General features: G+C 43.2%; 2 protein-coding genes across 4 annotated transcripts; one reads left to right on the top strand and one right to left on the bottom strand.

Annotated features, from left to right (window-relative positions):
* Positions 1-57: 57 nt before the first annotated feature.
* Positions 58-15,037, top strand: DUS1L (dihydrouridine synthase 1 like). Of its 2 annotated transcripts, none has more exons than XM_036394538.2 (13): positions 58-395; positions 3,896-4,004; positions 4,902-4,952; positions 6,666-6,778; positions 7,542-7,624; positions 7,788-7,891; positions 8,843-8,987; positions 9,592-9,688; positions 10,063-10,151; positions 10,658-10,824; positions 11,395-11,432; positions 14,275-14,350; positions 14,679-15,037. In XM_036394538.2, exons 1-13 carry the CDS (start codon positions 159-161, stop codon positions 14,828-14,830), a joined length of 1,461 nt encoding a protein of 486 aa, XP_036250431.1. In that variant the 5' UTR covers positions 58-158; the 3' UTR covers positions 14,831-15,037. The 2 variants fall into 2 exon arrangements, with proteins under 2 accessions (XP_036250431.1, XP_036250432.1); XM_036394539.2 differs by lacking the exon at positions 58-395 and adding an exon at positions 425-1,227.
* A 1,650-nt stretch (positions 15,038-16,687) lies between these two features.
* On the bottom strand, positions 16,688-27,946 carry GPS1 (G protein pathway suppressor 1). Of its 2 annotated transcripts, none has more exons than XM_036394535.2 (14): positions 27,859-27,946; positions 25,350-25,442; positions 24,836-25,017; positions 23,887-24,051; positions 23,583-23,718; positions 23,351-23,428; positions 22,987-23,047; positions 22,521-22,606; positions 21,973-22,067; positions 20,763-20,868; positions 20,330-20,410; positions 20,069-20,206; positions 19,715-19,849; positions 16,688-19,003 (listed from the first exon to the last, which is right to left on the bottom strand). In XM_036394535.2, the coding sequence occupies exons 1-14, from the start codon at positions 27,889-27,891 to the stop codon at positions 18,929-18,931; spliced, it is 1,464 nt and encodes a 487-aa protein (XP_036250428.1). In that variant the 5' UTR covers positions 27,892-27,946; the 3' UTR covers positions 16,688-18,928. The 2 variants fall into 2 exon arrangements, with proteins under 2 accessions (XP_036250428.1, XP_036250429.1); XM_036394536.2 differs by lacking the exon at positions 27,859-27,946 and adding an exon at positions 27,661-27,678.
* Positions 27,947-27,958: the final 12 nt, after the last annotated feature.

Below are 27,958 nucleotides of genomic sequence, written 5' to 3'. Positions count from 1 at the left end.
AGCCGGCCGGAGCGAGATGGCGGTGGCACCGTCCGGCTGCGCCGGTGCCCGGCCCGGGCGCAGCGGTCGCGGCAGCCTGCGGGCCTCAGGCCGCGAGCCCCGGGGCGGCGGCGCGGGCCACCAGCGGCCGCAGCGCTGCACGGGCGAGCAAGCGGGAGATGCCGAAGCTGCGCGGGGAAGCCTTCTGGAGGGAGACGCTGCGGAGCGCCCACTACGTGGTGGCGCCCATGGTGGACCAGAGCGAGCTGGCCTGGAGGCTGTTGAGCCGCCGCCACGGCGCCCAACTCTGCTACACACCGATGCTGCACGCCCAGGTCTTCCTCAGGGACGCCAACTACCGCCGCGAGAACCTTTACGACGAGGCCTGTCCCGAGGACCGCCCGCTCATCGTGCAGGTGAGCGCGGCCCCCGCCCCTGCTCCCCCTGTCAGCCCCAGCACCGGGAGCGGCGGCGGAGGCGGCTGCCGGGAGCAGCTTCCCTGGGCTCACCTTGCGGTGCTGTTCTCGGTAACTTTGAGGACGCGAGTCAGCGTTGCCAAACGCACGCATGCCTTCCACCCGCTCGTGCTAACAAATCCAGGCGTTTCCCAAATGTGCATGAGTTGAAGGTAGTCAGCCTCATCCACATTTTAACGTGATTCTATAGAATGACAGAAATCTCATTTTCTTCATCTAAATACTGCTGACAGTTCATGAAGATGTGTGTTTTTCTGTTTATCCCACATTTAGCAGAGGATTTGCCGTCCTAACCACAGGGGCCTGGAGCACTGGACTTCTCAGAGGGTTTCAGTCCCCTGCACCTCATCTTTAGAAACAGATTACAGTTGATCTTGTAGAGTCTGGGTGTGTCCTGGACCTGGTGCCACTTGAGGATCACAGCTTTTTTGAGTATTAATCTGAAACCCTGAGCTCAGTGTTTAGCTATAGAGAAAGGATGCAAGGAAGATAGGACAGACTTTAAAGCTTGTGTTGCTTCTGCTTCTGGTCTACTGTGTGATGTTAAGGTATTTCGCTCTATCCCAAAGAGGGAAAGTGGCTTGTGGAGCTGGAGAATAATGCAGGCAAAGACGGTTGTCATGAGCAGAGGAATGACTGATTTCTACACATGGAGCAGTTAAATGGATGAGGACTCTTTACCCTGGAAAAGAAGTGTCTCCCTTGAAAGAGGGGAGAGAAAAGAGGAGCCTGTGGAAATATTACTGGCTTGAAGATGATGAATGGGAAACAAGTAAGCATAGTGGTAGTTATAAACTGTGAAATTCATTGCTGTGGGATGTACTGGATTCTGGAACATTACATGAGTTTAGAAAGCAAATGAAGGAAAACACTTGAGGGTCTTTAGGTGCAACAAGCACACCTTCTGTTTCCAAAGTCCATAAAGACACTTTTTCAGCTTCTGCTGTTCCCTAGACATTTTGGTGATGACCTTTGATCTGTCTCAGTACAGCTTTCACAGAATCTTGGAATATTCTGGGTTGGAAGGGACTCACGAGTCCACAGCGCACAAGTACATTGAGTTCAACTCTTAAGTGAATTGTCTGTAGAGGGATAGAACTCACAGCCTTAGTGTTATAAGCTATACCATGCTCTAACCAAATGAGCTAATCTCAGCATCTAGTACATTCTCCTTCTGTGGGAGGTAGTTTCTTTTGACACAGAAAAATAAAAGTGGCGGAAATTCAAGTAATGTTAGAAAGCTGTAAGTCACAGATCTTCTGCTCAGTAAGCTGTGTGTCCTGGGCGACACTACCAGAACAGGATCAGTTGCTGTGAGCTTGCTGTGTTACCCTTCTTCCCACTGACCACTATTGGATATAAAGTATGGAACTAACTGATCTTTGGATTGATCTTGTGCAGCAGTCCTTAAAGATTTGGTCACACAGACTTGGAATTAGATTAGACAGAGGTACATCTGAGCTCAGCCTGCTCTGAAGACTTTGTTTACTGTGCTAACATTCTCATTATATGACATGGTTGGAGGCTTTCCGTAGTTTCAGTTGTCTCAGAGAAAGCAAATATTTTTTTTTATTTTAGTAGGTGTCAGTCATAATTTAATGTAGTGCTATAGGGTTTAAGTAGCACCTTCTGCTCAGAAGTGTTTAAATTTTGTTTCAAGTTTATTAAAGACATGATGGAATTGGTTTTTGTGAAAAATGAAGTTTAGAAAATCTGTTTAAAACTGTCAATGAGAAGAAGAGTTTGTCTCTGTCCTCTTCGACAAAGAAGCTTCAAATTAACTAATTTTATTAATTTGCTTTTTGCACTGTTTAAAATGTAATATTAATTACATTCAGTTAAGACTGAGCATTTGACTATAGCCCATGTATCTGTTTCACATTCCATGGGAATTCATTTTAGAGGCAGCTTTGCTTATTGGTATCTACAAAGTTTGAGCTGTCTCAAGACCCAGAGACATTATGGGTAACTGTTTTCTTAAGCACTGCCTTTCTGTACTAAAATGCTATAGGTGTTTGTTCTGCAGAGGATTTTAAAAGTTGTTTCCACTTATTCTTGTGTACAACACATAAAATATTCATCTGATATTTCTTTGCCTCTTGAATGCTCATCTTTCTCGTCTTGTCATTTGAAGGTTGAGAATCTTTAGCTGGTAAGTGTCACAGATTTTGTTTCGAGTTTTTTTTTTTAATAGAATCATCGAATATCCTCAGTTGTAAGAGATTCCCAAAGTCCAACTCCTGCACAGAGCAGCCACCAGAATCCCACCAGTGTTGTCCTGATGCTCCTTGAGCTCTGGCAGGTTTAGGGCTACGACCACTGCCCTTGAGAGCCTGTTTCAGTGCCTGATCACCCTCTGGGGAAGAACATTTCCCTGACATCCAGCCAGAACCTCTACTGACACAGCCCCAGACATTCCCTCAGGACCCTGTCACTGGTCACAGAGAGCAGAGAGCAGAGCTGTCCCTCTGCTGCCCTTGTGAGGAAGTTATGGACTTCTAGGGAGTCTCCCCTCTGTCTCCTCTTCTCTAGGCTGAACAAGCCAAGTGACCTCAGCCACTCCTTGTATGGCCCCCATCTCTGTAAGCTCCTTTGGACACTCCCTAATAGCTTTGGATCTTTCTTAGATTGTGGTGTCCCAAACTGTCCCCAGGACTTGAAGTGAAGCAGCCCCAGTGCAGAGCAGAGCAGGACAATCCCTTCTGTGGCCCAGCTCCCCACAATGCTCCCAGATACCCCCCAAGGACATAGCTGGCCTTCCTGGCTGCCAGGGCACTGCTGGCTCATATTCAGCTTGCCATCAGCCAGGACCCCCAGGTCCCTTTCTGCAGCACTGTTCTCCAGCCTTTTGTTCCCTTGTCTGTCCATACGTGCAGAGTCACCCTGTCCCAGGTTCAGAATAGGCTGCTTGTCTTTATTGAACTTCATATGGTCTGTGACTGCCCAGCCCTCTGATTGTCACAGTCCTTTTGCAGCGCCGCTGTGCCTTCCAGGGTGTGGACAGCTCTCCCCAGTTTAGTATCCTCAGCAAGGTTACAAGTCATTTATGAAGCTGTTAAAGAGCTCTGGCCCTATCTGAGATGGAACCCTAGTCATGACAGGTCACCAGCCTGATGTCATCCCAGTCACTATAACCCTTTGCACTTGACTCATGAGCCAGTTGTTTGCCCATCACACAATGTGTTTATCCAGCTGTGGGCTGGACATTTTGTCCAGAACCATCCTGTGAGAAACAGTATCATATGCTTTACTGAGGTCCAACAGGATTACATCACATGGCTTCCCTTGATCATTTTGAGAAATAGTGTTTGGTATTATTAACTGTGCATATTTGCCTGTTTTCTGTAGCAGGTAGTTGCTTCATAACTACATCATAACTTTTTGTCAGTACTTGAAGAAAGCTATTGCCTGATTATTCCACTTCTCTTTGGTTTTCACAGTTCTGTGCCAATGATCCTGAAGTGTTTGTCCAAGCAGCACTGTTGGCTCAGGATTACTGTGATGCCATAGACCTAAATTTGGGTTGCCCCCAAATGATTGCAAAGAGAGGTATGTGCAAATCTGAACCCTGGATAAGCAGAGAAATGGCAAATGGCGTTTCAAATGGGAATGTTGGCAGTAAAATATCAAGAAGGCCAAGTCGTGCCTTGGGGAGGCTACAGTACTGCTGAAGCCAGACTTAGTTACACCCAATGTAGCAGGTAATGCTTTTTCTAGTACCTAAAGCAAAAATTAGATATAATTAATTCTGATTTCTCTTAAGTGGCAGCTCCTGTGTCTAGAATATCCTTCAGAAACATTATTTTTAGTAAGAGCTTGATTTTCTTTCTGATTTTTGCTCAAACAGCCTATTTTTGAAAAACTGCACTTAAAATTAGATCATTCAGACCCTTAGGATCTCCTATTTCCCTGATACTTGCAGAGTTTTTTCACAGTCGTGTAGAAGAGGATGACACCTACTGAATCCCTTAGGTACTGCATGTTTGAAGACCAGAGGCAGTGTTTGAAAATTTTGGATCAGTTAAGATGTTGAGAAAATATTTGTTCAGTAACTGCCCGTTCTTCTTCTAAAATACCTTTCAAAGACTAATAGGAAATGATTAATGGTACAAATAGATCTTTCAGTCTGATCATCTGTTTTCCTAATAGGATTTATTAAACATCTGGCATAAACCCTTAGAAGTTGGACTTTGAGCTGCAAGTGTCAACACATCAGCCTTGGGGAGTACCAGTGAAAGTAGGCTGTGGGTATTCCTTGTTTGTCCTGTAAATTTAGGGTGGCAGGGAGAACAGAATGATCCCACTCTTCCAGGTGGGGCAGGACAGAGCAACTGTGTTTCTGCCAGTGAGGCACATGAGTGTCTGGATCTTTGTGAGAGTTTATGAAAACTGTGCTTCAGGATCTTACTCTTCTGCACAAGTCTGTCATATGCTATTTTATCATAGGTCACTATGGAGCATTCCTGCAAGAGGAGTGGGATCTTCTTCAGAGAATGAGTAAGTATTTAGAGAAGGAATAGGATAAAGTAATTATTGAGAGGAAGTTTAGGGATTTTGGGGGAAAGGAGGTGCATCATATTTCTTTGGGCAGAGTTGTGTTTGGGTTTTGAAGGGGTAGTTGTATTCTTTTTTTTGTTCTTTTATGTTTTTTTTTTTAATTTCATACTGTATTCCAGTGGTACCCTCAAGATACTTGCTGGTATCCCACTGCAAACTCACACTACATCTGCTAAAAAACTTTTGTACCTGAAACAGACTTCAGGTGAAAGTGAGTCATTGAAGTCCCAGGCTCGTATGATAGCTTAGTGGCTCTCCGGTTCTAGAAACAGTAGAAGTCCCAGTGCCTTACTTTTTCACATTGAAGTTCTCAGGTGCCAAGGGTCGTGTTTCTGCTTGAAGCCACAGTTTCCCTTTTCTGATCAACTCCATGTACTCTTTCTGTCCACAGTATGGCAAATTATGCCTTTCTTCTCCTAATTCGTGTAGGTTATTTTCAGGCTATCAGTAGCTGTTGTGAACAGTATCATGTTTTTTTAAGAAATGCATTTGTAACTGATATAAAAAGCAAGGTTTTGGTCATTTTGTAGAACTGAGAACGTGTCTTCATCCCACTTCAAAGCAAGTGTTGGAACCATGAAGTTAGACAGTCGTATTTCTGTTTGCATTCCCCGTGGTCTGGGAATCTTGAGTGATGTTTGGTACAAAGACATTGCTGGGAACCTGGAAGATAAGACAGTGCATCCTTGCCCAGCATGTAGTGTGGCTGTTGAGAAATATGCAAATCAGAATGGCCTCAAGGTGTGAAGAGAACCCAGGTCATCTAGCTGGGTGAACCCAGGCTGTCTAGTAAGAGTTATCTTAGGCTGTCCTCTTCCTCCTTCTTTCCCCAGCTGCCTTTAAATGGTGGAGCACTCTTTTCTGCTTGCATCTCTATACACCTTGCTTGCTCCTTTGAAAGGGTGATGGGAAGTACCTATCATTGGAGCTCATAGGATTTAGATTAGAAGGCAGCAGGTGACTTCCTACATTGTATATCCAAGCTCTGTAAGAGAAGAGAATTTCAGACACAGCATTACTCAGTGTTTTCCAGTTGGCTCTCTTTGTTAGCTCTCTTTTTGGTATTTTTGTGATTCTATGTACTGTGTAAGGACTGGGAGTTTACCATGTTCTAGATTTCACCCTGACTCTGTAACCTACATTTACTACTTGATTGCATCTGCAGCCTACCTCCCTTGATAAGCCTCTGCTTGCCATGGATAAGACTCTACTTGTAATGATTTTTTCGGTGATAATTTGCAAAGAAGTGAAGCACCTTTTTGTGGGAAAGGTAGATAAGCAAGTGTTAATGTTGGAGGAGTACAATAGCCTGTGAAGATAATAAACTTGTATCAATAATTAAGTTGTGAGGGGGTGGTCTTTGAAAGTAATGGCTTCATGCAGTGGAAGGTTAGCGCTATGAAATGGGTGACTATTTTATGCTACCTTGTTAGGATGCAGATTTTGTGTTTCATGTGTGTGTTACTGTTATGTGATTAAACTATGCAGTAAAGATTGCAGAGGACACTGCTGATTTTTTAAGCTGTGAGAACTGCATAGAACTGTAACTTCTTAGGCTTTTTCCATACTATACCCAGTATCAGATCTTGAAGAGAGCAGACACTTTTCGTAGCATTGTGCAGCCCACTTACCTGTGTTTTCAATCTTTCTCAGTTTTACTGGCTAACGAGAAGCTCTCTGTTCCCATCACATGCAAAATCCGCGTTTTCCCAGACATTGACAAGACAGTGAAGTATGCACAGATGCTGGAGAAGGCTGGCTGCCAGGTAAGAAGGCAGCTGCTCCCTCTACTCCTGCACTGGACACGTACCTTTGTGTAAAGTATCTGATGACCAGTTCTTGGTATACTGTGGATATGAATAGGCTGCATTATTTTACAGACAGAGCAAACAGGATGCAGACAGATTTTGTGTGTTTGCAGCCCTAGGCTACAGGTCAGTGGTGTGGTACAAAAGACACAATGATTTCAGTCTCTTGTAATCACTGCACTGTGCAGCATCTTTCACTGTGGTTGAGCATCTCAATATTCACATAGTGCTGCATGAGGCAAGTGTGAATGCATAAGATCCACAGTAGTGTAGAAGAAAAAGAGTATCAAAAGGTATGACTAGAAGAAGTAGGCAGTCTTCTAGGATTTAACTCAAATTAAATTGGAAGAGATGGTCTGTAGTTAGAGACAGTACTGAGAGTATTTGGACCTTCTGCTGAGGAGAAAGGTAGATCAATATATCACAAATTCCAAAGTGAATCACAAATTGAATCCAGTAGGAAAAGGAAAGGAAACCTGTAGATTCTCCCATGATAGAACCTTTTCCTGCCATGGAATAGCAAGATGAAAGGAGCCTAAGACCATGCCATGGTAGGTGAGCTGCTGATACTTTTCTGTGTTGCTAAACTCCCTGCACTCTTGAAATAGCAGCAGGAACTCTGTGGCATCCCTGAAGTGTAGGGAGCGAAAGGAAATTCTTTTCAGTGGATTTATTCCAGTGGTTCATACATGTGGAGAGCAAATGTAATGTTGTGTTCCAGCTGCTGACTGTGCATGGCCGTACTAAAGAACAGAAAGGACCACTTGCTGGCGTAGCATCTTGGGAGCACATTCAAGCTGTAAGGTTAGTGAGCAGTACCAGTCTTAGTGAATTCCTGCTAACACACTGGATTTTAAACAGATTGTACAGTGGCATTGAAGAGCAAACAAATTTATGTGACAGGAGGAGAATTCCTGGGTTGATTCTAATTCTCAGTTTTATGCATCTGTTTTATTCATTGGAATAGAAAAGCTGTAAACATTCCTGTATTTGCAAATGGAAACATCCAGTGTCTCAGTGATGTGGAAGAATGCATCCGTAAGACAGGAGTACATGGTGTCATGAGTGCAGGTAAAGAAAATTAACTTCTACTCTGATGAGAATATGAGTTGTTTCTTATTCCCTTAGCAGCCTTGCATACATTTATTAAAAACTTACATCAGATTGACTTGGTGAACAGCTTTGCTTGACAGCTGAATGGCCATTCTCCCTCATCTTACACTGGTCATCTCATACCAGGAATAGGAATCCCTTAAGATTGGTAAAGAATCATTATGTTGGACTTGCAATACCATTGACTCATTGAGCTCAAATGCAATTACTTGACATATGGGAGGCATATGGGGCTCCTGTGGTCCTGGAATATTTTTGTGACATCTGTTAATCACTGGAACGGTTTTTGAATGGTTCTCAATGAATGAAGTGCATCTGTGGGTTAATATTCCTGCAGGTGGTTCATGTTGGGTTGGGACAAGAAAGAATTGACATAACTTCCTACAGGAAGAGCTAGGATAGGCATCAGAAAAGCTTCTAATCACTCACACAATTAAAGAAGGGTTGTAGAATCTTGGTTTTAGAAAATACTGGTTAACAAAAGGCTTGTGAAGCCAGTGGAGAAAAGCACAGTGAGAAGCTGTATTTGTGAATTTGGGCCAGACAAATATCAATACAGACATAAGGCAAGACACCTGTCATTTCAGTATTTAACCGCTGGGCAACAAAAGCAGTGATTTCTCTATTTATTAATTGGTTTACTGTCTTCCTGTCAAGGTTAGATGCCTTTCTAGAAACAGTACTTTAATTAGATATGAGCTGTTCAGTGCAATTAGGAACTGCATAGTGAAATATAGTATCCCAGGGTCAGGCTGGAGTATTACAGACTCTGTGTTCCTTTTGAGAGTACGTGGGTGATGTGTCTGTGGCTGTAGGATCACAGAAGAGATGATCAAACTCCAGAGCAGAGATTTTGGCCTTTGTTTCAATCCTGAAATGAAAGTTTGAGTATTTCTTTTTGTTCCCTAGAAGGTAATCTTCATAACCCAGCTTTGTTTGAGGGCCGGAACCCATTGGTGTGGGAGATGGCTGAGGAGTACCTGGAGATTGTGCGGAAGTACCCTTGTCCATTGTCTTATGTTAGGGCTCATCTCTTCAAGCTCTGGCATCACACGTGAGTATCTCCATAGAACTTTTTAATATTTTCAGGGCTCATCCTGCTCAGAAAGTGTCTGGGCTTTCCGGACAAGGATTTGTTTGGCCAGAATGAGTATGCTGCAAAGTTTTCTTTCCTGGACCTGGCTGGAGAGGGTGTGGGCTGAGGCCTTTATCCTTTATGTCATATCTGGGAAACAGGGCATGGGGAATGAACAAGTTGCCACAAGATCAGCCAGGGTGTGATCTCACAGCACGCCAGCTGCAACGTGGTAATTGCCCATCTGCACACACTTCATGGCAAATACAGGTTAACTATCTCCTTGTTCGTTGTGAGGCAGAGTGCTGTTGCATTTGTTGTGGAGTAAGAGCATAGCTATGGGCAGTTCCTGAGAAGCAGCTGATGCACTGTACATTCACGTTAGCTTATGTCAAAGTACCTTGGTTGTCTGCTGAGTCTTTATCTGGAAGAGACATATGTGTGCTTCTCTCTGGACTTACAAAGACGAATATAAGCTTCTACCAAAGGCAAACGAATCAGGAAAAGTGTATAAAATGCTTTTATGCAGTTATTTTTAGTTGATTGCAGTCTAAATATAACTGATGTTTGGGCTTTACCTCAGGCTTCAAGTTTACCAGCAGCTGCGTGAAGAATTAGCAAAAGTGAAGACTCTAGAGGGCATTGTAGATGTCAACAGGGAGCTGAAACTGCGATGCCAGGTACCAAGATGGGCTCTAATCTCCCAGAACAGCACTGCCTGCACTTGGTGGCAATGTACCAAGTATGTCATAGAGTTGACATCCATTAGTCACTTCTCTGGGATTTGTGGCTTACTAACCTTGATATTTGTAGCTTACTACAGTAGCATCCCCTTAAGCCTGGACAGCTTTATGTGGGATAAAGTTGATTTAGGAGTTAGAAATGTGCTTCACTTCATCTGTCATAGTAGATGGTTTTTTAGCCTATATGTAATGGTCAGTAATTGTTAGCTTAAATTTCAATTTGTGAAATTGCAAATTTCCTGGAGTTTGAAGTGTTATTTAGTGTATTTTCTGACAACTCCAGGAAGACTGACTGTAACTCTATGCTGCAGGAAGAAATAGCTAATCAGAAAGAAGGAGAAAAGCCAAAAGAAGGGTTGCCTTTTTTCCACTGGATCTGTCAGCCATACATCAGGCCAGGGTGAGTTGGTTTTATTGATACTTACAGGTACTCATAGGCCTTTCCCACCCATACCTTAAAAAAAAAAAAAAAAGACTGAAGAAGACTTTGGATTATTTGTATTCTAGTTTGGTTGTTTCCTAGTTATCGCTTTGTTTGTGGGGATGTTGCTCATTGTTTGCATCTTCGCCTTTTGGATCCTCCTCAAATTTCTCTCTCTCTCTGAAAAGTAAAACTTAGGAATCCAACAGCAGCTAGCAGCTGAGAACAAGAACCTGATGTGCCTAATTTAGCTGGCCAACTTTAATTGGCTTTCCAACTGATATATCTGATAGTGTGTCTGTTATGAACTGCCAGTGGTAACCAAAACAGCAAGGTTTTTCTATCCCATTTCTAAGGGCAATGACACTTCATTGCCACAATAGAAAAGGTTTATGGTTTACCCAGATTTCTGTAAACCAAACTAATGGTCAGGGAACAGCTACTCCTTCCCTCCAGTCAACTTATGATGAAATTCACTGTTTCAGGCCAAAGGAGAGATGCAGGGAGAATGGAGATAGTGGAACTGAAAAAGGTGTGCGAGGAAAACGTGCTCTGGAAGAAGAGGAAGATGGAAATTCTGAGCTTCTGTCAAAAAATAAACAAAAAAAGAAGTTAAGAAATCCAAATAAAAGCTTTGATCCATCGTTAAAACGTAAGTTCCATTTATTGGCATAAATGTATGGAGATATGCTGATACCACTTTTGACATAACTTGCCACTAAGAATTTTCCTGGCTTGTGTACTTGTAGAAACTTCTTTGAAAAGAGGAGGAATTGTTGCTATTGAAATTTCAATAGCAGGCAACATGATTCAAATAATGTTCACTAGTAATGGAAACAAGGATCAAAGTAGTAGGTCACTGATTCCCTTTAAGCATCTTTTTAAGATCAAAATTATTTACAAACTGCATTGTAGCTATCATTAGCATTTGAAGTAGAAATTTTGTATGAATTTCAAGCTGATGTCCTCCTGTTTTATGCTTGACTTGAGGATTAAAATTTTCAATGTTTGGATTTTAGCATAGAGGCACTTGAAAATTCAAAGTATTTTTACCTTTGCACTGTTACTGGAGGTACTGTATTTTTATTTCAAAGAGAGTCTCTGGCTAGAAAAGCACCAAGCTTTTCTGGTTCTGTTTTTTTTTTAAACTTACTTCTTCCACATAAAATTACTATTGGTGAAATCAGGTTTCTCTCTCTCTCTCTCTCTCTCTCTTTCTCAGCCAAGTATGCAAAATGTGATCAATGTGGAAACCCTAAGGTAAGTCAGTACAGGCGTCCATGAAAGCATTTCTGTTAAATGGAAATTAAATGTCCAAGTAGAGATCAGTGTCTGGATGGAGATCAGTGACACGTGGTGTCCCTCAGGGGTCTGTACTGGGACCAGCACTGCTCAATGTCGCCATCGATGATGTGCGTAGTGGGATCAAGGGTGTCCTCAGCATACTGGCAGATGACACCAAGCTGAGTGGAGTGGTGACACACCTGAGGGACAGGGCCATCCAGAGGAACCTGGACCAGCTCAAGCAGCGTCCTGTGGGAACCTCTGAGGTTTAACAAGGCCAAGTGCAAGATTCTGCACTTGGGTCAGGGCAAGCGTGGTATCAAATCCAGGTTGGGGGGAGGAACAGACTGAGAGCAGCCCTGCCCAGGGCTCTGGGGTGCTGATGGGAGAGAGGCAGGGCATGACTCACCAGTGTGCACTCACAGCCCGACAGCCCCCGTGCTCTAGGCTGCAGCAAAAGCAGCATGGACAGCAGGTCACGGTGGGGGCATTCTGTGCCTTTGCTCTGGTCGCACCCCAACCTGGCGCTCTGCGGCCCTTGGTGCAGGAGACACAGGGAGCTGTTAGGGCAGGCCCAGAGCTGCCCCTTCCAGTGCCTAAAGGGGACTTAAAAGAAAGACAGCAATGGAATTTTTAGCAGGGCTTGTTGGAATAGGACATGGGGCAATGGGTTTGAAGAGAGTAGAAGTCATTATTTATGGTGAGGCAGTGGCCCAGGTTTCCCAGAGAGGTTGTGGATGCCCCATTCCTGGAAACATTCAAGGTCAGGGCTCTGAGCAACCTGATCTAGTCAAAAATGTTCCTGCTTTTTGCCTGGGATTGGAGTAGATGACCTCTAGAGGCTCCTTCCAACCCAAATTATTCTATGATTCTATTCTGTTATTCCAAATCCTAAGGTAGGTCTGTGCCAGTGGCCAGTCACACAGGTGCATGCCAAGTCCTGCTGATAAGTCTGTGTGGGGAGGAAAGCCCATACTTGGGCAAAAGCTTTTTAACCATTAACTGTAACCAATCTCTGAGGTTGAAGGTGCTGCACAAAAATCCTTAACATACATAGGTTCTTCGAGAGACTTTGCCTTCCTCTCCAAAAAAGTGCAGTCCTGCTGCTGCTGAGGGTGTTTATTGCTGAGAGTTGAGTGAGTTAATTGAATTTCTGGAGATGTCTTGGAAACAAATCTCCAGACTTCTATACATGTATGACATGCATATTTTACTGTGAAATGAAAAACAACCCCCTCTTACTGGGGTTAGTGGTGGGTGGAGTTTTTCTGCAAAGGGAAAATTTGAATAACTGGTGTGATTCTTAGTGTAAAATAAAAATACTTCATGTCATCGCAGTACAGCCTGCAGTGTCAGGCAGCACCTGCAGCTCTGTTTTGTGTTGTGTTTGGATCTCTGCCCTTACCAAAACAAGCCTAAGCACCTCCTCATCCTCAGTCCTGCCTTTGCAATAGATTAAAATTGACTTTCACTATTAGCAAAGCGAAATGAGGCAGCTGGTTTTACAGGTTCTGTATTGAAATTTCAAATATTTTGATATGTGCAAAGAGTTCATTTTGCTTTTGCTTGTTTATTTTTTCCCTTGGGGAACATAGCTATTTGCTTGACAGGGTGATGTTGCTGAGCTGTGTAAGCAGAGTGTATTTATTGCTGCTAATATACCTGTAAAGTGGGGTGTAAAATCTAAGTAATTTTGTGTTCTAGCTTAAAAATTAGCATTACATACACCTCAGGGGGCAGGGGAGCCTGCAACACAAGCATGTGATGTTGCTCCTTGTTGCAACTGTTACTGCAGCAAAGCAGTGGCCGCCAGCTGGGGCTCAATTTGAAGTTGCAGCTACTGAAAAAAATGGAATTTTTTTGCTGTGTTCATCTTTGGGAAAGCATTGAGCACTCGGCTGGCCTGCTTTCAAAGCCATCCTGTTTCATAGCTAATCCAGGTGACATTGCTTGGTGCATAAAGCAAGATTGTCTGCACCAGGGCTTAGACTTATTTTTGTTTTGCTGTTGCATCACTGTAATGTTGCAGGTAGCTCTTGAAATCTTCTGACCAGGCCTGTAATTTTTTTTTTCCCCTAGATCATGTGTTTCTGAGCTATGTCATGAAATGGGGTAGGGGTGTGTGGAGAAGGAAAAGGATAAGGAACTCAACTAAAGCCTCCCTAAACATGAAAGGTTTTCTGACTGGGGTGAAGGGAACCACAGTAAACAATATCAACCCCCTTTTCTAAACTGTGTGTGAGCAAAGCAGCCCCGAGACCCAGGCTCATTCTGCCACCTTATCAGTTAGCCAAGACTCAGCTGCTGCTGTCCCTTAAGGGTCACACATTATACTTCAATAAATATGCAGGTGTATTTTAAGATACGAGTAGGGAAGTAATTCTGGTGGTAACTGGTAATTCTGGAAGTAATTCTGGTACTTCTGGTATTGTAGGCATAGCTGCAGATGGTAGCGCTGTGTTTCACGCTGCAGAGAACTAGAGCAAGCTCGCCAGCACCAGATGTGTTCATGCTTGTTCCAGAGGGCTTATGGCATGTGGCTGCTTGTGGTGGGTAACTCAGGCTGCCCCACAGGCTCTGGGGGCTGCACAAGTTGAACGTGGATTTTTTTTTGGTTGGTTGGGGTGTTTTTGTTCTTTATGTGCCAACAGCGGATAGCACCCAATATGACATCAACTCCATCATCTTCATTAGGCTGAGTACACTTTTTTTTCCCGAAGATCTGAAAGTGCAGAGCTGTATTGTTACTTATTATAGTAAACAGTAATAATTTTATTTTCACTGACACAAGCTTCTTTATACCACTATCCCAACCCAGGGCACTAAATGTGTGTTTAACATGTGCCGAGGATGCTGTAAGAAAAGAGCATTCAAGGAGGTAGCAGATTGTCCAGGTAAGTGCATCTGGCCTTAACAAGCAAACATCTTATCCATCTCCCATCTATATTCATTACCTAATCTTTGAGTTATGGGGTGTTAAAATCTACATACTACCTAAAATCTACATACTACCTACATCCTATGTAAAAGTCTGTAGTACCATTTTAAAAGACTGCTCTTCCTTCTCTGTATGTCATTGCTCCTGCTTCCAAAGCCTTGGGATGCAGTTTCCAGTCTGTAACGACCCATTCTTTATAAGGAATGAGGTATTCTGTTTACCACTGTAGTCATCTCATTTCAGGATGTTGGTTTGGGGTTTTTTTCCCCTTTTTGCTTTTTCAGGTCATGGATTACTTTTTAAGACCAAGTATGAAAAATCCCTTTCATGGCAGCACAGTCAAAGAGGAATTCAGACCCCAGAGATCAGTCAGAGAGGAGACGCAGAGGTGGGGGAGACAGCAGTGCTGAAGGAGGCTGGTGACAGTACAGGGTGAAGCTTTGGAAATGAACAGTCCAAGAGCTCCTGCCAGACCACTACACTACTTCCCTGGGCCAAAGAATGTGTCATTTCCAGCTCACTGTCAGCTGCGTGAACTTCTTCCACATAATTAAGTTCTGGAAAAGTTTTATTTAAGTAAAAAACTGCTTACTCAGGGAATTATCCTGCATTTGAAATAAAAGAGATGCAATTAAATGTCTAATGCTGTATTTGAAAGACTGAAAATGCTGCATTTTTGGGTGGAGACAATTTCTGTAAGCTGCCATTACACTCTTCCTCCTGTATGCTCTTTAACCCTTCATGTTCTGTTTTTAATACTGGCAACTAAATTTATTGTATTAGAACAGTCTTCTGGCGTGCTAAAAATAGCAGTGTCAGTGACTTCCTCACGAACAGAAACTGCAGAAAGGAAAGCAGCAGTACTTGGAAAATGTGAATGTAAAACTCTAAGATCTTGCTATATCCACATTAACAATTATTAGTTTCTAACAGTATGATCACACTTAACAGTCTTCCATGAGCCAAAGGATGGGGGAGGATGAAATCTCTATTTTAACAGAGAGGGTTGTCTAAAAATATGTGGGAAGTGGGAACCAAGTCCAGTAGTATTTCCCTGCTCAAGGTCTCATACTGCATTATGTAGTCATTTGTCCTTCACACGTGATAAATTCTGAGAGATGTGACAAAACCAGATGCAGGTCCTACACATGCCTTTTTTAAAGATGGAAACTTGAAACCACCTCTTCCACTTCATGTGGAAATAGTCCACTTCTTCCCTTTCACAGGCGTACATGCTAAAGCTGTCAAGTAGTCTGAGTTTTCTGGTCTGTTCCCCCCTCTTCTAGTAAAAAACCCAAATATTTATTATCCTAGAATTTCAAACTGTTTAACTGACCTCTCCGCATTAACAGTTCCCCAAAAAGATCAGAAAGCTCAGACACTCTCCTGCTCAAAGTCTGCAAAGGCAAAACAGCCAGTTCCAGCACAAGAGAACTGGGGCTGTGTGAAACACACAGAGAGATTTTAGATCACACCTCCCTCTTATAAATACAGTCTCATCACTGTTATTATGAAGTACCAGAAGTACTAGACCAGTGTGAAGGAACAGTCAAGGTGGCTTTTGGCTCCTAAATTCAGGAGGAGCCTTACACTTGAGAGTACTAATTGGATACCATTCTATAAAGAATTAGTATTTAAGGTATATTTGTCCCTCCCTCCATACCAAGGCATTTCTTAACAAGCACAATGGAGAAATGCAGGTAGACCTTATCTTGTCCACTCCTGGCCATGGCATGGCTGGAGGCTGCCACACTCCTGCCACAGGGCTGAAAAACTGCTCAGTTTGGCACTGCAACATAGACCCACCTCTGTGCATCCAGCTACAAATCACCACACTAATGGAAAAAAGTTTCAACCTGAACTTTCAGCAGCCGTGCAAGAAGATGCCAACCTTGCAGTACTAAGGCAAAGCTGTCCAGATGAGCCATGGCTCACTAAGCAATGCTTGTGAACCCAGAGGCACAATTGCAACATGAGCAAAGCCAAGCCACTTACTGTTCACACCGAGCACACCTGCACTAACAAGGGATTACTTTCAGGCTAGGCAATATGCTAATTATTCTGTTTATCTCTAATCAAAAGATTGTAGTTTGCCGGCTCGGCAAGGTCAAGGCCTGTTTTGATTGTGTTTCACAGGCCCTTAAGGAGATATACACTATTTTATTTTCATGGAGTAGGGGGAAGAAAAGGCAGTGCCTTGAATGTAAAATGATGCTGAAAATGATGCTCAGTCTTCAGGAAAATGGGTTCTCACATCTAAATTATTTTCAGAGGCACACAAGAAAAAGCTGGGTTATTTCACAAAAGAAAAAAAGCCAATTGCGTTTATTTGAGAAACAGGTTATGAAATGAGATCTGAGAAAGATCTAAAAAAAATTTTTAAAGACAAAAAGTGCAGCCTGACTCCCATCTACAAGATCCAAAAGCAACAGCAGCTTCTTTCACAGGCTAAAGGAGAGAGTTACATGCCAGTAATTCTGCACAAAGCATCAACCATGCCTATGTAATAAAAGAGAAATGCTCGATAACTCCCAAAGAGGCTGCAAGCACTTTTGTCTGGGGGGACAAACACTTAACCATGCCTGCCAGTGTACAGAATGGCCTCAGGCCACAGCCAGAGCTGGAAACTGCTGTTGCCACCTTGTGGGCCCCTTGTGGCTGCTGAGGGATGTGTGATGCTGCTGGTGTCTGGAAGTACAGAGACTCCAGTCAGCTCAAGGCACCACCGAGGAGTCCTGCAGCAGAAATCCTCCAGCAAGGGACTGATGTAAATAAATAACATTAAAATCCCGAAAGCGGGAGCACAGACAGTCACCTGGCACGGTGCACTTCACTGGGATGCAAAACCATCTCCTAAACAGCAGAGTGGAACATCTTTTCCTGATAAATACTATCACTGGCCCATCTGCGGAAGAAAGCAAAAATGTTTGAGTAGCATTTCAGGACTGAAAAGCTTCCCTTCAACACAAACAGGAAGTGTAACTTTCCCAGCATTTCTTATAAGGATGTACAGCAATTTACCCAAGGACTCAACTTGCCTTTCTCACTAAACTGGCCATCAGCGATGCTTGACACTAAGTTCTTCCCTCAAAAATGGGAGAATTTTTCCATGCCAAATGTAACCAAAGACCACACAGAAACTATTGCTTCCATTTTCAGCACCTAAGTAATAAAAAGCATGGAAAGCCAGGAGAGACCACTGTTGCTACAGGAATTCTGCTGTTCGAATGTTCCTTCAAACTGCACTTTCTTTACATTTCATCCAAGCTGCATCTCCAACCAGATCAGAAAGCGAAACAATCGCCTATGAAACATCATGAAGCTTAACAAAAAAACAATGGCTTGAGATCAAAATACCTAAAACCCAACTTTAACACAAAATTCCAAATACTCAGAAGTTTTTTAATCCTGCTGTTTAATGCACTAGATATAACAACTTATTTTTAAAAAAAAAGGCATGAACACATTAAAAGTAACATCTGTAGTCACTTGCCAGACCAGTCAGGGCTGGATCAAAATTCTCAGCTTGCCTTATGGATTAGATGAATACAAGGCTGCAGTGACTTTAGAAAATTCAGTGCATATCTCTTTTCATGAACACAGGAGGAAAAACACACACACACTGGGCTGCCAACTTTAACCCCTTTATAAAAAGAAAAGCAGAATAAATGCACCTGGAGAGTGGGCACTAGACTGACTCTTTTTAGGGTTTCCACAAGACTTGAGTGGTGTTCTATGGCATTTATCCATTCTACCCAAAACAACTGTTGCACATGTGGGGAAACCATTACACACTATGGCAGTAAGACTGGGCAAGCAGCAATATTTGCATGAAGTAGAGATTTACTGCTATGATAACACTGGACCCTAAAGCCAGGTCACACACAAGAGGGAAACACATCAGGAAACAGTTCTTTGAAAATAGAGACCAGAGAGAGAGAGAGAACCTGGCTGCAGGTAAACATAAAACCCTAAAATAAAGGCCTGTGACTGAATGCATGGAAGCAATGCCATGTTTTCTGCTACAGGTGAAAATTCTCCAAGAGTTTCTCAAAGGAAATCTCCTCCCCCATCAGAACTCTAGTTCCATAATTGAGAGCAATGCACTTGTAAGTTTATTTGGAAAACAGGAAGCTCAGCATTGCTCAAAATTGAGGCAATACTTTCAGGCCAGCAAAATGCAACTAACTATTTTTGCAACTTTGAAACAAGAAAACTATTAGCAACTGAAAAACTCTCAACTCAGCATCTGTACGGATAACCTGAAGCTCTTTATGGAGTGGTGGAAGGAGAGTGAAGGTTTCTACCAAAACTGAATTGATGACCCATTTGCAGGGATGCTGTTTTTAAAAAGAATTTCTTTTCAAGGAGAATTGAAGTTATTGGAATATTCATATTATCCACCACCAACCCTGACTCTCTCAATCCGAGCAAGAAGTGAGGGAGATAGGGACAGTTTGTGAAGCTCAGCAGTTAGTGGGTGAGACACTGGGTACAGTCCTGAGGGACCATTTTTGGTAGTGCATGAAGTTTTTCACATGTTGGTGCTCATTCTGGATTGGCTGTTAGCTGGAGTGAGCTCCCCTTGGCTACCTTCCCTCGGAGGAGACTGCAACAAAACCAAAACACATCCCAGTTAGTGATGTGTAAATATTCTGCAGCCTGCTTCCTGAGAGACAAAATAAAGCACAGGTGAAGCACAGCAGAATGGCAGCAGGGGGAGAGCATACCCCCAGGTTCAATAATGATGGTTTTGTATTAACAACTTCTACAGTTCACAAAAAGTTTTCATAAAAAAGTCAAACCAGAACTTTTAAGCCACTCTTACCTACTATGTACAAGGTGCTGTTGACCCCAGGAATTGAATCCTATCTGACATTTAGTAATCACAGGGATTAATATACTATAGAAATTAATACATTTTGTGCAGATGGCCTATCCTCCCTAAAGGCATCCTTTTCAAACTGCAATCCAGAAGGAATACTCCTAACAATTAATGCTTTTTTTACTTCATCTGCTGAAAAAATTACTTCAGACAATCTTTATTGAGAAGGTAGAAGATACGTCTACCAAGGACTGGACCAAAGGAGTTATTCAGAATTAACCCAACCATATAAACTTCAAAGGAGATTCTGAGCTGTACAAACAGGTTAATCTACTGGATAAAAACACTTCTTCCTTATATATTAAGTATTTACTACTGTAAGAATTTGTCCAATCAGGAACATGATAGATTCGTTCCCTTCCAGAATCCTCAATTCACCAACTTTCCCAGTTTTACTTAACCCTGCCTTTAAGTCTCAGTTGAGCAGGGCCATACCTTGACATGGATCTGGTTGCGCAGGACTGCGGCTCGCAGGATCATCGCTTTGGCACGGCGCTGGAACTCTTTGCCCATCTGTAAAGACTTCTCAAAAGTTGTGCTGCGCTGATCTACATCTCGAGCATACAGAATCTGTAACCAATACAGAGAACTGAACATGGGAGCTGTGCCAGGGTTTTCACAGCAGGAAAACAGCTAAGGCATTATGGAGCCTGAGGTCACACACAGCTCACCCCTACTGAACACACCAGGCCCAAGAGATGAATGCACCTTCCAAGCATCTCAGGAATGGAGAGTTTCTAAACTTAGTAAGCCTGTTCAGTCTCTAATCCATGGGTGAAATGCACTCACCTTACTGTGCGAGTCTATTCTGGCATTGATCAGCCCCTCCAAGATCAGCTGAGTGAGTTCATCTTCCAGAGCAGCCACTGTGGTGTTAAAAGCAGTGGCCATCTTGCGCATGTCTGCCGACACATAGGGGCTGAAGTACTAAGAAGAAGAAGAAAATATTCAGTTGCACACTCCACCCTTTAAGAAACGAGGAGAAAAGCAATTGCAAAGAAATGGCCTATCTCCCTGTTTATCCACCTCTGGGATGACAGGAACAATTACCTGGATAAGGGCACGATTTCGAATCTGGGTATAAAGTGTCCTGACATGAGGTGCAAGGTACATATCTAGCAGCAAGTTGTCCTGTGCAAAACAATAAACCACATCAGAAGCTAAGAAGCAATCTGGAAAAATATATTATTCCTGTGTTCTGAAACATTTATGCGTATATACTTAAACCTTAAGAATACAATACTACATGAAGACAATACAATAAAACAAGAATGAATTAAAAAAAATAGGAATATGTTTTAAATATTTATAATTTCTCTCTACAAATAAACTATTCCGAATTTCCATGCACCACACCAAGAGACACAGAAGACGCAGAAGAGCTGAACATTTAGTATCTACTTTTGACAATCATTGCTTCTCACAAAAGGCTAGGGAAAGGGAAATTTTAGGGTCTGCTCTGCACTGCTCTCCTGCAACTCACCTTCATCTCATCCAGCATCTTCAGGCATGAAGCATACTTAGATTCATAAAACTTGAAGATTATGTCACGAACCTGTGGCTCCAGCTCCAAAAACAATTTGAAGGAGCTACAGATAAAGATGGCAGTGATCAGACATTGGAACCTGCCACTTAAATACCCCATAACCTCATCACTCCAAGTCACAAGGTTAAAAACTCTCACTATCATTCCAAGAAGATTCCAAGAATTTACCCTCTAACAGACCAGACAGCCCATTTTCACCAGGGCTGGGAGCCTGGAACACAGAGAGATAGAGCACAGCATCAGAGCTGTGATGAAGGAAGACAAAAGACTTTTGACAAACTAAGTAGCAGAAGTGTTTGTCCACACAAAACAAAATCATGAATGTGAATAGGTCAAAATCAGGCAAACAAATGCCATACTGTAGTCCGTGCAGGCCAGCTCTGTGTCCCCTTCCAAAGCACAGCCTTCATTATGCATAGCATGCCATACACAAGACAAGCATGCCAATTTCTCTGAGAAACAAGCTACTGTGAGTGTGGTAAATCTTAGGAATGTACACTTTTACTCAGCACACTCCCAGTTCACCATCACAGATTTTTAAACCTTGGGATCTCACCCTATGTATCAGCCCATAAAAGAGGGTAATAACCCCTTTTCCATAGCAATTTAAGATTACTGCTTCTGTACATCTAGCTCCTGTACATCTAGCTGACAGAATTCAGTGGCATTGCAATTAAATCTACAACACTCAATATCCACTTTCTTCCAAAGACCGTAATTCTCTTAACCTTCTGTATAGTAAGATTACACTCCAAGGTGTACTAATAATTACTAAATTGTTTTAACGATTAACATACACCACAACAAGGGGCAACATGAAGGAAAAATTATCCTAACAGATGCCTTTGGCAGAGGACTGTCTCCCTCAATTTAATATCCGATATGAAGTACTGATGGAGACAGACAACTGGGCTATGCAGATGCTGGATTTAACCTGGGCTGGAAACTTATACTAAGAAAATTTCAGCTGCGACTAACCACTGTGTTTTAGACAGAGAAACAGCACATAATGCTAAAGGTAAATTAGGGCTCAGTGATTCTTTCTCTCCTGTATGAGAAATACTCCTGCCAGAATCCACTCTTAACCAAAGTCCCATGTTCCAAAAGATGTCCAGTACATACAAACATCACTCAAGGCATCACTCACCTACTGGAGATAACATTTCGTTGCAGTTCCTGACGGTCAAATGTAGCAAGGGCACAGAGCCCACCATACACAGCCACATTGCTGGGAGATAACAGCTACAGAGAGAGGGAGAGACAGAGAGCAAGCTGTCACTGACTACCAAAATGGTGTAAGGGTGGCATTGAGTCTTCTACCCCAGGCCTTTCTTTCAAGCAGTGACAAGATTAGTCCTTATCAAATGCAGTGGAAGCACTCAGGTTGCTCTCACCTCAGAGCAGTAACACTGCTAAGAGAGCAGACATCAATTTCAGGAGCTTTTGGTCGATTGAATTATAAATTATAAATCTCACAGGTAACTCTTATGTGATCTAGTATAGAACATTTAGAGAAGCCAAAACCAGAGACTTAAAGAAACCAAAAACAAACCAACCAACCAGCACAGTTCACAGCACCACCAAACTATATAGGAATGCTGCACGAATAACTACAATATCTGAATTTTACAACCTAATACTTAGAAGAACTGCATCCCCTCCAAGACCTGCACACAGCTCCCTCTTGGTCCTCACCTCAGGGAAATCACAGTGATCAAATGATGCCAACAAGAAGCACTTTGCTGCCTGTTTGTACTTCCGGGCAGCTAGTTCGGCCAAGCCTAGGAACCAGAAAAAGTTAGTCCTTTTTTTATGACAGTATACAAATTAGGGAAAATTGAAAAATCTAGGGAGTAGGAAAGGCCCCCACACGGTTGCTAGTGCCTTCAATAGTGAAATAAAACAAGATCCTCAGACTGTATCAAGCATCCTTTGAACTACATTGACTCACACAGGTATCCTCTCTGAAGAAACTCAGGGAGAAGAAAGAGATGGCAAAAACCAGCAGTTCTATCTCACCAGCTTCATTAAATTTTGCATGTCTGGTATGGAAATACAAAGTCTGTCAAATATGAGAGAAAAAATAAACCCAAGAGCCCCGTGGACAGCTAACAGGTAGAAAGACAGGCAAACCATACAGGAAGCTGAAGGACTCACTCACCTGCTGCACATTTCAGTTTGGTGAGAATTGCTTGTGTCTGGCTATCTCTTTCTCCTCTTTGCTAAAGCACAAAACAAAGCAGTAGTGAGCAAGCAGTATGAAAGCTATTTTGCTTACAACTGTCCCCAGGATATTTCACCCTGCTAATTAATTTGCCAATCTCAATGGCAAGATAACTTAATCTTATTTGTCTTGGAAATATGGCAAAACTGAGGACAGGAAGTATCCATTTTTACCATAAGTCAGATTTTGTACACGTGTATCGTGTGAGAAGTCATAAAGGGAGAAAGGAAGAAATCATTTTACAAATTTGGAAACAGAAAACAAAGGGAAAATTTATGCAAGTTAAAGAGCAGGAGCTTACTTCTGCAATTTCTGGTGTAGACTCAGCCTTGCTAACATAGCTCAGAACATGAGACCAATTCTGGAGGTAGACACTGACCTGTAGAGAGCCAGAAACAGTGTGGGGCAGGCACGGATGAACGGCACTCCTCAGCTAAGCCGCATCATTGCGGACACAAGGGCCAAGGATGGGGGGCAGCTTCACAGCAGGTATCACAAAGACACCAGGTACCTCTGCCTGCAAACCCTCCTACCTTGATAACATTGAGACACATGTTGATGACATGTTTAGCACTGGTGCAGTAATCACGGGCTCGCGAGTAACACTTGAGAGCATTGCTGAGGTCTCCACAGTCCAGGTAATGATCACCTAAATCATCATGGCCTCTCCTGGAGGACGGGAATTAAAACACCAGTGAACTGCATGCTCAGAAAGGGACAAAGGCAGTTTGTTCTAAACAAGTAACTCAACACGCTGACCTAAGGGCACATCCCATGTTAACTACACAGAGAAACAAAAGGCTCTTCCTTGCTCCAGCAGAGCCTTTTGCATCTCACCTGATACTCTCCTTGATGGAGTTCCCTTTGTAATTTTTCAGATCTGTATCGAGTTTCTCCAGTTTAAGAAGAGCTTTCTTGCGTGTAGCTTCAACCCAAGCTGTGTCAAGAGGAGGGGGTTCAATTCCACTATCAGGGACAGCATCAGGTGTATTTTGCAGTTCTCTGAAAGAAAAGTATTTGAATGAGGCTATTAGGCTGAATATGTTTCAAAACAGAAGTCTGCTAAGTGCCTGGCAATGCTACCCTAGCAAACACTACTGCATACACAAAATAGACCAAAGAGAAAATAAGGATAGTGGGGAAAAAGAAACATATTGCTAAAATGTCCAGTGCAAACAGTAACACAAGCATCACAGCTGTTTACAAATACTTCACAAAATTATCCTAACGATCGTAGGATGAATATACTGTCACACACATGGTAAAGACTCCCCATGCAAAACAGACAAGAAATCATGAAATAAGCATAGCAACAAAAATAATACAAAGATGGGAAGTGTGGATGTATAAGTGAGATATTAACGGTTATCCTTAACATCAAGCCTCTTTCTAGAGTGGGGGAGAGAAAGGAAACAATAAACCAAAACAAGGCAAAGAGTTAGATTAGGTATTAACTTATGAAAACAAAAGTATCTAGAACATGTCTCCATAATCTACCTCAGGAAAAACAAATTTATTCATTAATATTTGAGGCAGTTGCAAGGACTAAACTCACCTCACTATCTACCTGCAGCTTTTAAAAGCACGAAGACTTCAGAATGAGATAATGCCTTCTGTGCTCTATCTTTTTTAAAAGCATGAACACACATTTCGCTGCTATCAACTCTAAGGGCAAAGACAATTTGCGTAAGGTACATGCTGGTATTACATGCAAAGTCCTCCCCTGCAGCACATCACTCTTAACTCTGTCAGGAAAGCTCCCCAGGTTCCCGTGGCCTCTTAGTACCTCGTGGCCTCAGACAGCTTTTTGTGGATTTCTTCATACACATCAACATTAAAAGTTCTCTGGACAAATGACAGAGCCATCTTGAGAGCTTCCACCCGCAGCTGTGGGCAGTGGTCAGCGATGAACTGCAGCCGCTCGATTCGCATCAGCCCACTGTAGCTGGACGCATACTGCTCCAAATCCTGCCAACAAAACCTGGCCTCAGAAGGTGAAAATGGACACACTACATCAGCCTACCACACTGTGACCTGCACAGCTTTTCCTGCAGACCTGAGCCCCTCAAGGAGGGCAAAAAAAATTCAGTAAGATTAGTCCATGTCTGCTTTCTTCAAACATAAGTAATTTCCTCAGAAATATGCTCCACATTACAATTTACCTTTTCAAAATTTCAGTTGCGATGCTTTTGTGGTTAAGACTAATCAGCTTTAAGATTTTTCAAAAGGGTCTTTTTCAAAATTCTTAAAGGAAGAGACCATGGGCAAGAAGCGTACCCACAGCCCTCAGCAGCACGTACCAGCGTGGGGTTCTCCACCACATAGTTGATATCAGGTGAATTTTGCTGATCTTCTTGTGGATCTACGTCAATCTGCATGGGCTCCACTGCACCCTAAAAGAGCAAAACGAGGTCAAAAGCAGCTTATTACATTTGAGCAGGAAATAACTATGTTATTCAATTTACTAAGGACTTGCTTAAATATGTGTTACATTTTAAAAATGAAAAAGCACTCCTCAGTCTTTTGATATGCTTAGGATTTTTCTCTAGCAGCACCACCGGTCAGCATGAGATGCTTGGTCTAATGCAAGCAGCAGCATGGCTTAGCATTCACACAGAGCAGTTTATTTGGCTTGGTAAATTATCAAGCAAAACAATGAAGGGGTCAAATAATCTGATTCTACAAAGTATCATCTCTCTTCTCTGAGCAAGAGCAGGTGTTAACACTCAAATCAAGAAGTTCCAAGAGGCAAAATGTACCAAAAAACTCACCACAATCTTTCAAAATTGCTTTAATGCTTAGAAATAATATTTCTGGCGGGGGGAAGAGGCAAATATTGTTAAACTTCTTAGAAGTATTAAAAACTATAAAGAACAGAACGCCAAATGACAATTTCAGAGTTCCCAAAATAGCAAGGAACAATTTGACTGCACTGCAGGGATCTGCCATTAGTCAAACTCTCTTACTATAGTTTTCAAGTTCAATTGCTCGGATAGAGCCTCTTTTGGAGAAACAACAGAATTTTATTCTCCCAGTATATCCTGCACTGCTTTGAGCCATAAGGACTCACAGCAATGCAGTGACTTCGGCACAGCTGCATTGCTACAGCCCCTGCGTGTACTACAGGTCAGACCAGCTTGCTATCCCATCCCACAAACTAACTGCTCTGCTGGCACAAATTTCATTGTCTCCTCCAGTCCAAGTGTGCTGAACAGCCCTCCTAGGAATTACTGTGAGGAAATAAAGTGAGGAAAACTTAGCAGACTGTCTGCTTATAAAATGCTGACTTTGTGCACACAGTATAAAAGCTTGATTTGCAAAAGGGGATCTCACAAAAGACAGACATGCCAACCACCTAGACCACATACACATCTGATTATTTCCATATTTTTACTGATTTTACTGTCAAGAAATCAAAGATTGAGGGTTTGTTTTTTTTACTGGGTTGATTGTTTGTTTGGTCGGGTTGTTTTGTGAGAAGGAACAGCGCAGATCCAGATTTCCTATCTCTAAAAATTATACTCACCCAGTCTGGAGGTCTTATTCTTTCACAAACTGATACATATCAAATACACATCTCACCACTGAAATCTCCCAAAATCTGAAGTAAAAGCAAGTGAAGCACAAAACCATCTGTTTCCTAGTTTACTAACCTTTCCATGAAGGAAAGGGAGGGAGGGAGGGCACAGAGGAAATTTTGATTGTCTAGACCACCCCTTAGGCAAACTGTGCATAAAAACAGGCAATTCACCATATGCTGAGACCACTACTTTTCCCACTTTTATCTACCTTCTATCTTTTCTTATATCACAAACACTAAGTGCCAAGGGTAGTTTATTTAGGCTGCACTTGCCTACAGTAGTAAAAACTCAATTACAGACTCCTTAGAAAACAGCAAAAAAGGTAACTGTAATTCCAGCTGGTGGAACAGAACAATTTGTGTCTTGCTACGCTGAGAGTCTGCACTCTGCATTTCTCACTTAACTCCCAGACAAGGAAAAACACAAGTGGGCTGAAAGCCCCAGTAGGACAAGCAAACTCAAACATTTTCAAGCTCTTTATTTTGAAAGGAAGATGCAATGTCGACTTAAAAACTACTCACAGAGCAAATAATAAACAGCCACTGCCCAAGATTTCCTAAGCCCCAAGGGCTGCTCTGCTGAGGGTACCTCACCAGGCCTCACACAAGCAGATATGCTGGTACTCCTGCTGTACTCGGCAGGAACAGGTGTGATCTGCTGCTGGACGGAGTGCAGTACAGATCTGTCACTAACGACGGAGCTGAGTTGGATGCTGAACTGTCCCTCGTCCTCTCCTCTCTGCCCAAAGCCCCGTGCCCTGACACAGATATGCTACTGCTAAAACTTGCAAAGAACAGCCTCCGCAGGTACCTCGTGTCACCGACCCACCCGGCTCCTGGGGCTCTCCCTGCACTACAGACTCTCAGTTCCTCCTCACTGGGCCACCTCACCGTACCCTCGGCCACCACTCCAGCCCTGAGCACAGCGGGGACCAAACACAGGGCCACCGCAGCGGCGGGGACGCCACGGGTGCCGGAGGATGCTCGGCGGAGCATTGCTCCTCGCGAACGGCGGCGGAAGCGACACAGACCCGACGGAAGGGCGAGCGAAGGCCCAAGGCCAGCCGAAAGCCGCTCCCTGTCCGTGGAGCGCAAGGAGAAGGCCGCACGGCGCCCCCGGAGGCCGCGGTCGAGCAGGGGTCTCAGACCCTGCGCGGGAGGGACGCGGAACGCGGCGGAGAGCGGCGAGGCCCGAGAGGCCGGGCCGGCAGGACACGGCCGCCCCATACCTGCAGGTTAAAGACCTGGACGGGCAGCGGCATCCTCCCCTCACGCCGCCGCTTCCGGCCGCCCGCCCCTCCCGCTCCGCTTCCGCTTCCGTTTCCGGGC

Source organism: Molothrus ater, chromosome 19, assembly GCF_012460135.2.
Source record: "Molothrus ater isolate BHLD 08-10-18 breed brown headed cowbird chromosome 19, BPBGC_Mater_1.1, whole genome shotgun sequence".
In the NCBI taxonomy this organism is placed as follows: domain Eukaryota; kingdom Metazoa; phylum Chordata; class Aves; order Passeriformes; family Icteridae; genus Molothrus; species Molothrus ater.
This window is presented reverse-complemented; position numbering and strand designations above follow the sequence as displayed.

Bases quoted from the DNA above. Each gene is read 5' to 3' on its own strand.
- GPS1 (XM_036394535.2), bottom strand. From the start codon at position 27,891: ATGCCGCTGCCCGTCCAGGTCTTTAACCTGCAG. The intron at 22,068-22,520 runs GTGAGGACCAAG...CTCTCTCTGTAG, and splicing joins ATCACTGTGATTTCCCTGAG to CTGTTATCTCCCAGCAATGT. The intron at 19,850-20,068 runs GTGAGTGCATTT...TATTGGTTACAG, and splicing joins GAATAGACTCGCACAGTAAG to ATTCTGTATGCTCGAGATGT.
- DUS1L (XM_036394538.2), top strand. From the start codon at position 159: ATGCCGAAGCTGCGCGGGGAAGCCTTCTGGAGGGAGACGCTGCGGAGC. The intron at 7,892-8,842 runs GTAAAGAAAATT...TTTGTTCCCTAG, and splicing joins ACATGGTGTCATGAGTGCAG to AAGGTAATCTTCATAACCCA. The intron at 14,351-14,678 runs GTAAGTGCATCT...TTGCTTTTTCAG, and splicing joins GGAGGTAGCAGATTGTCCAG to GTCATGGATTACTTTTTAAG.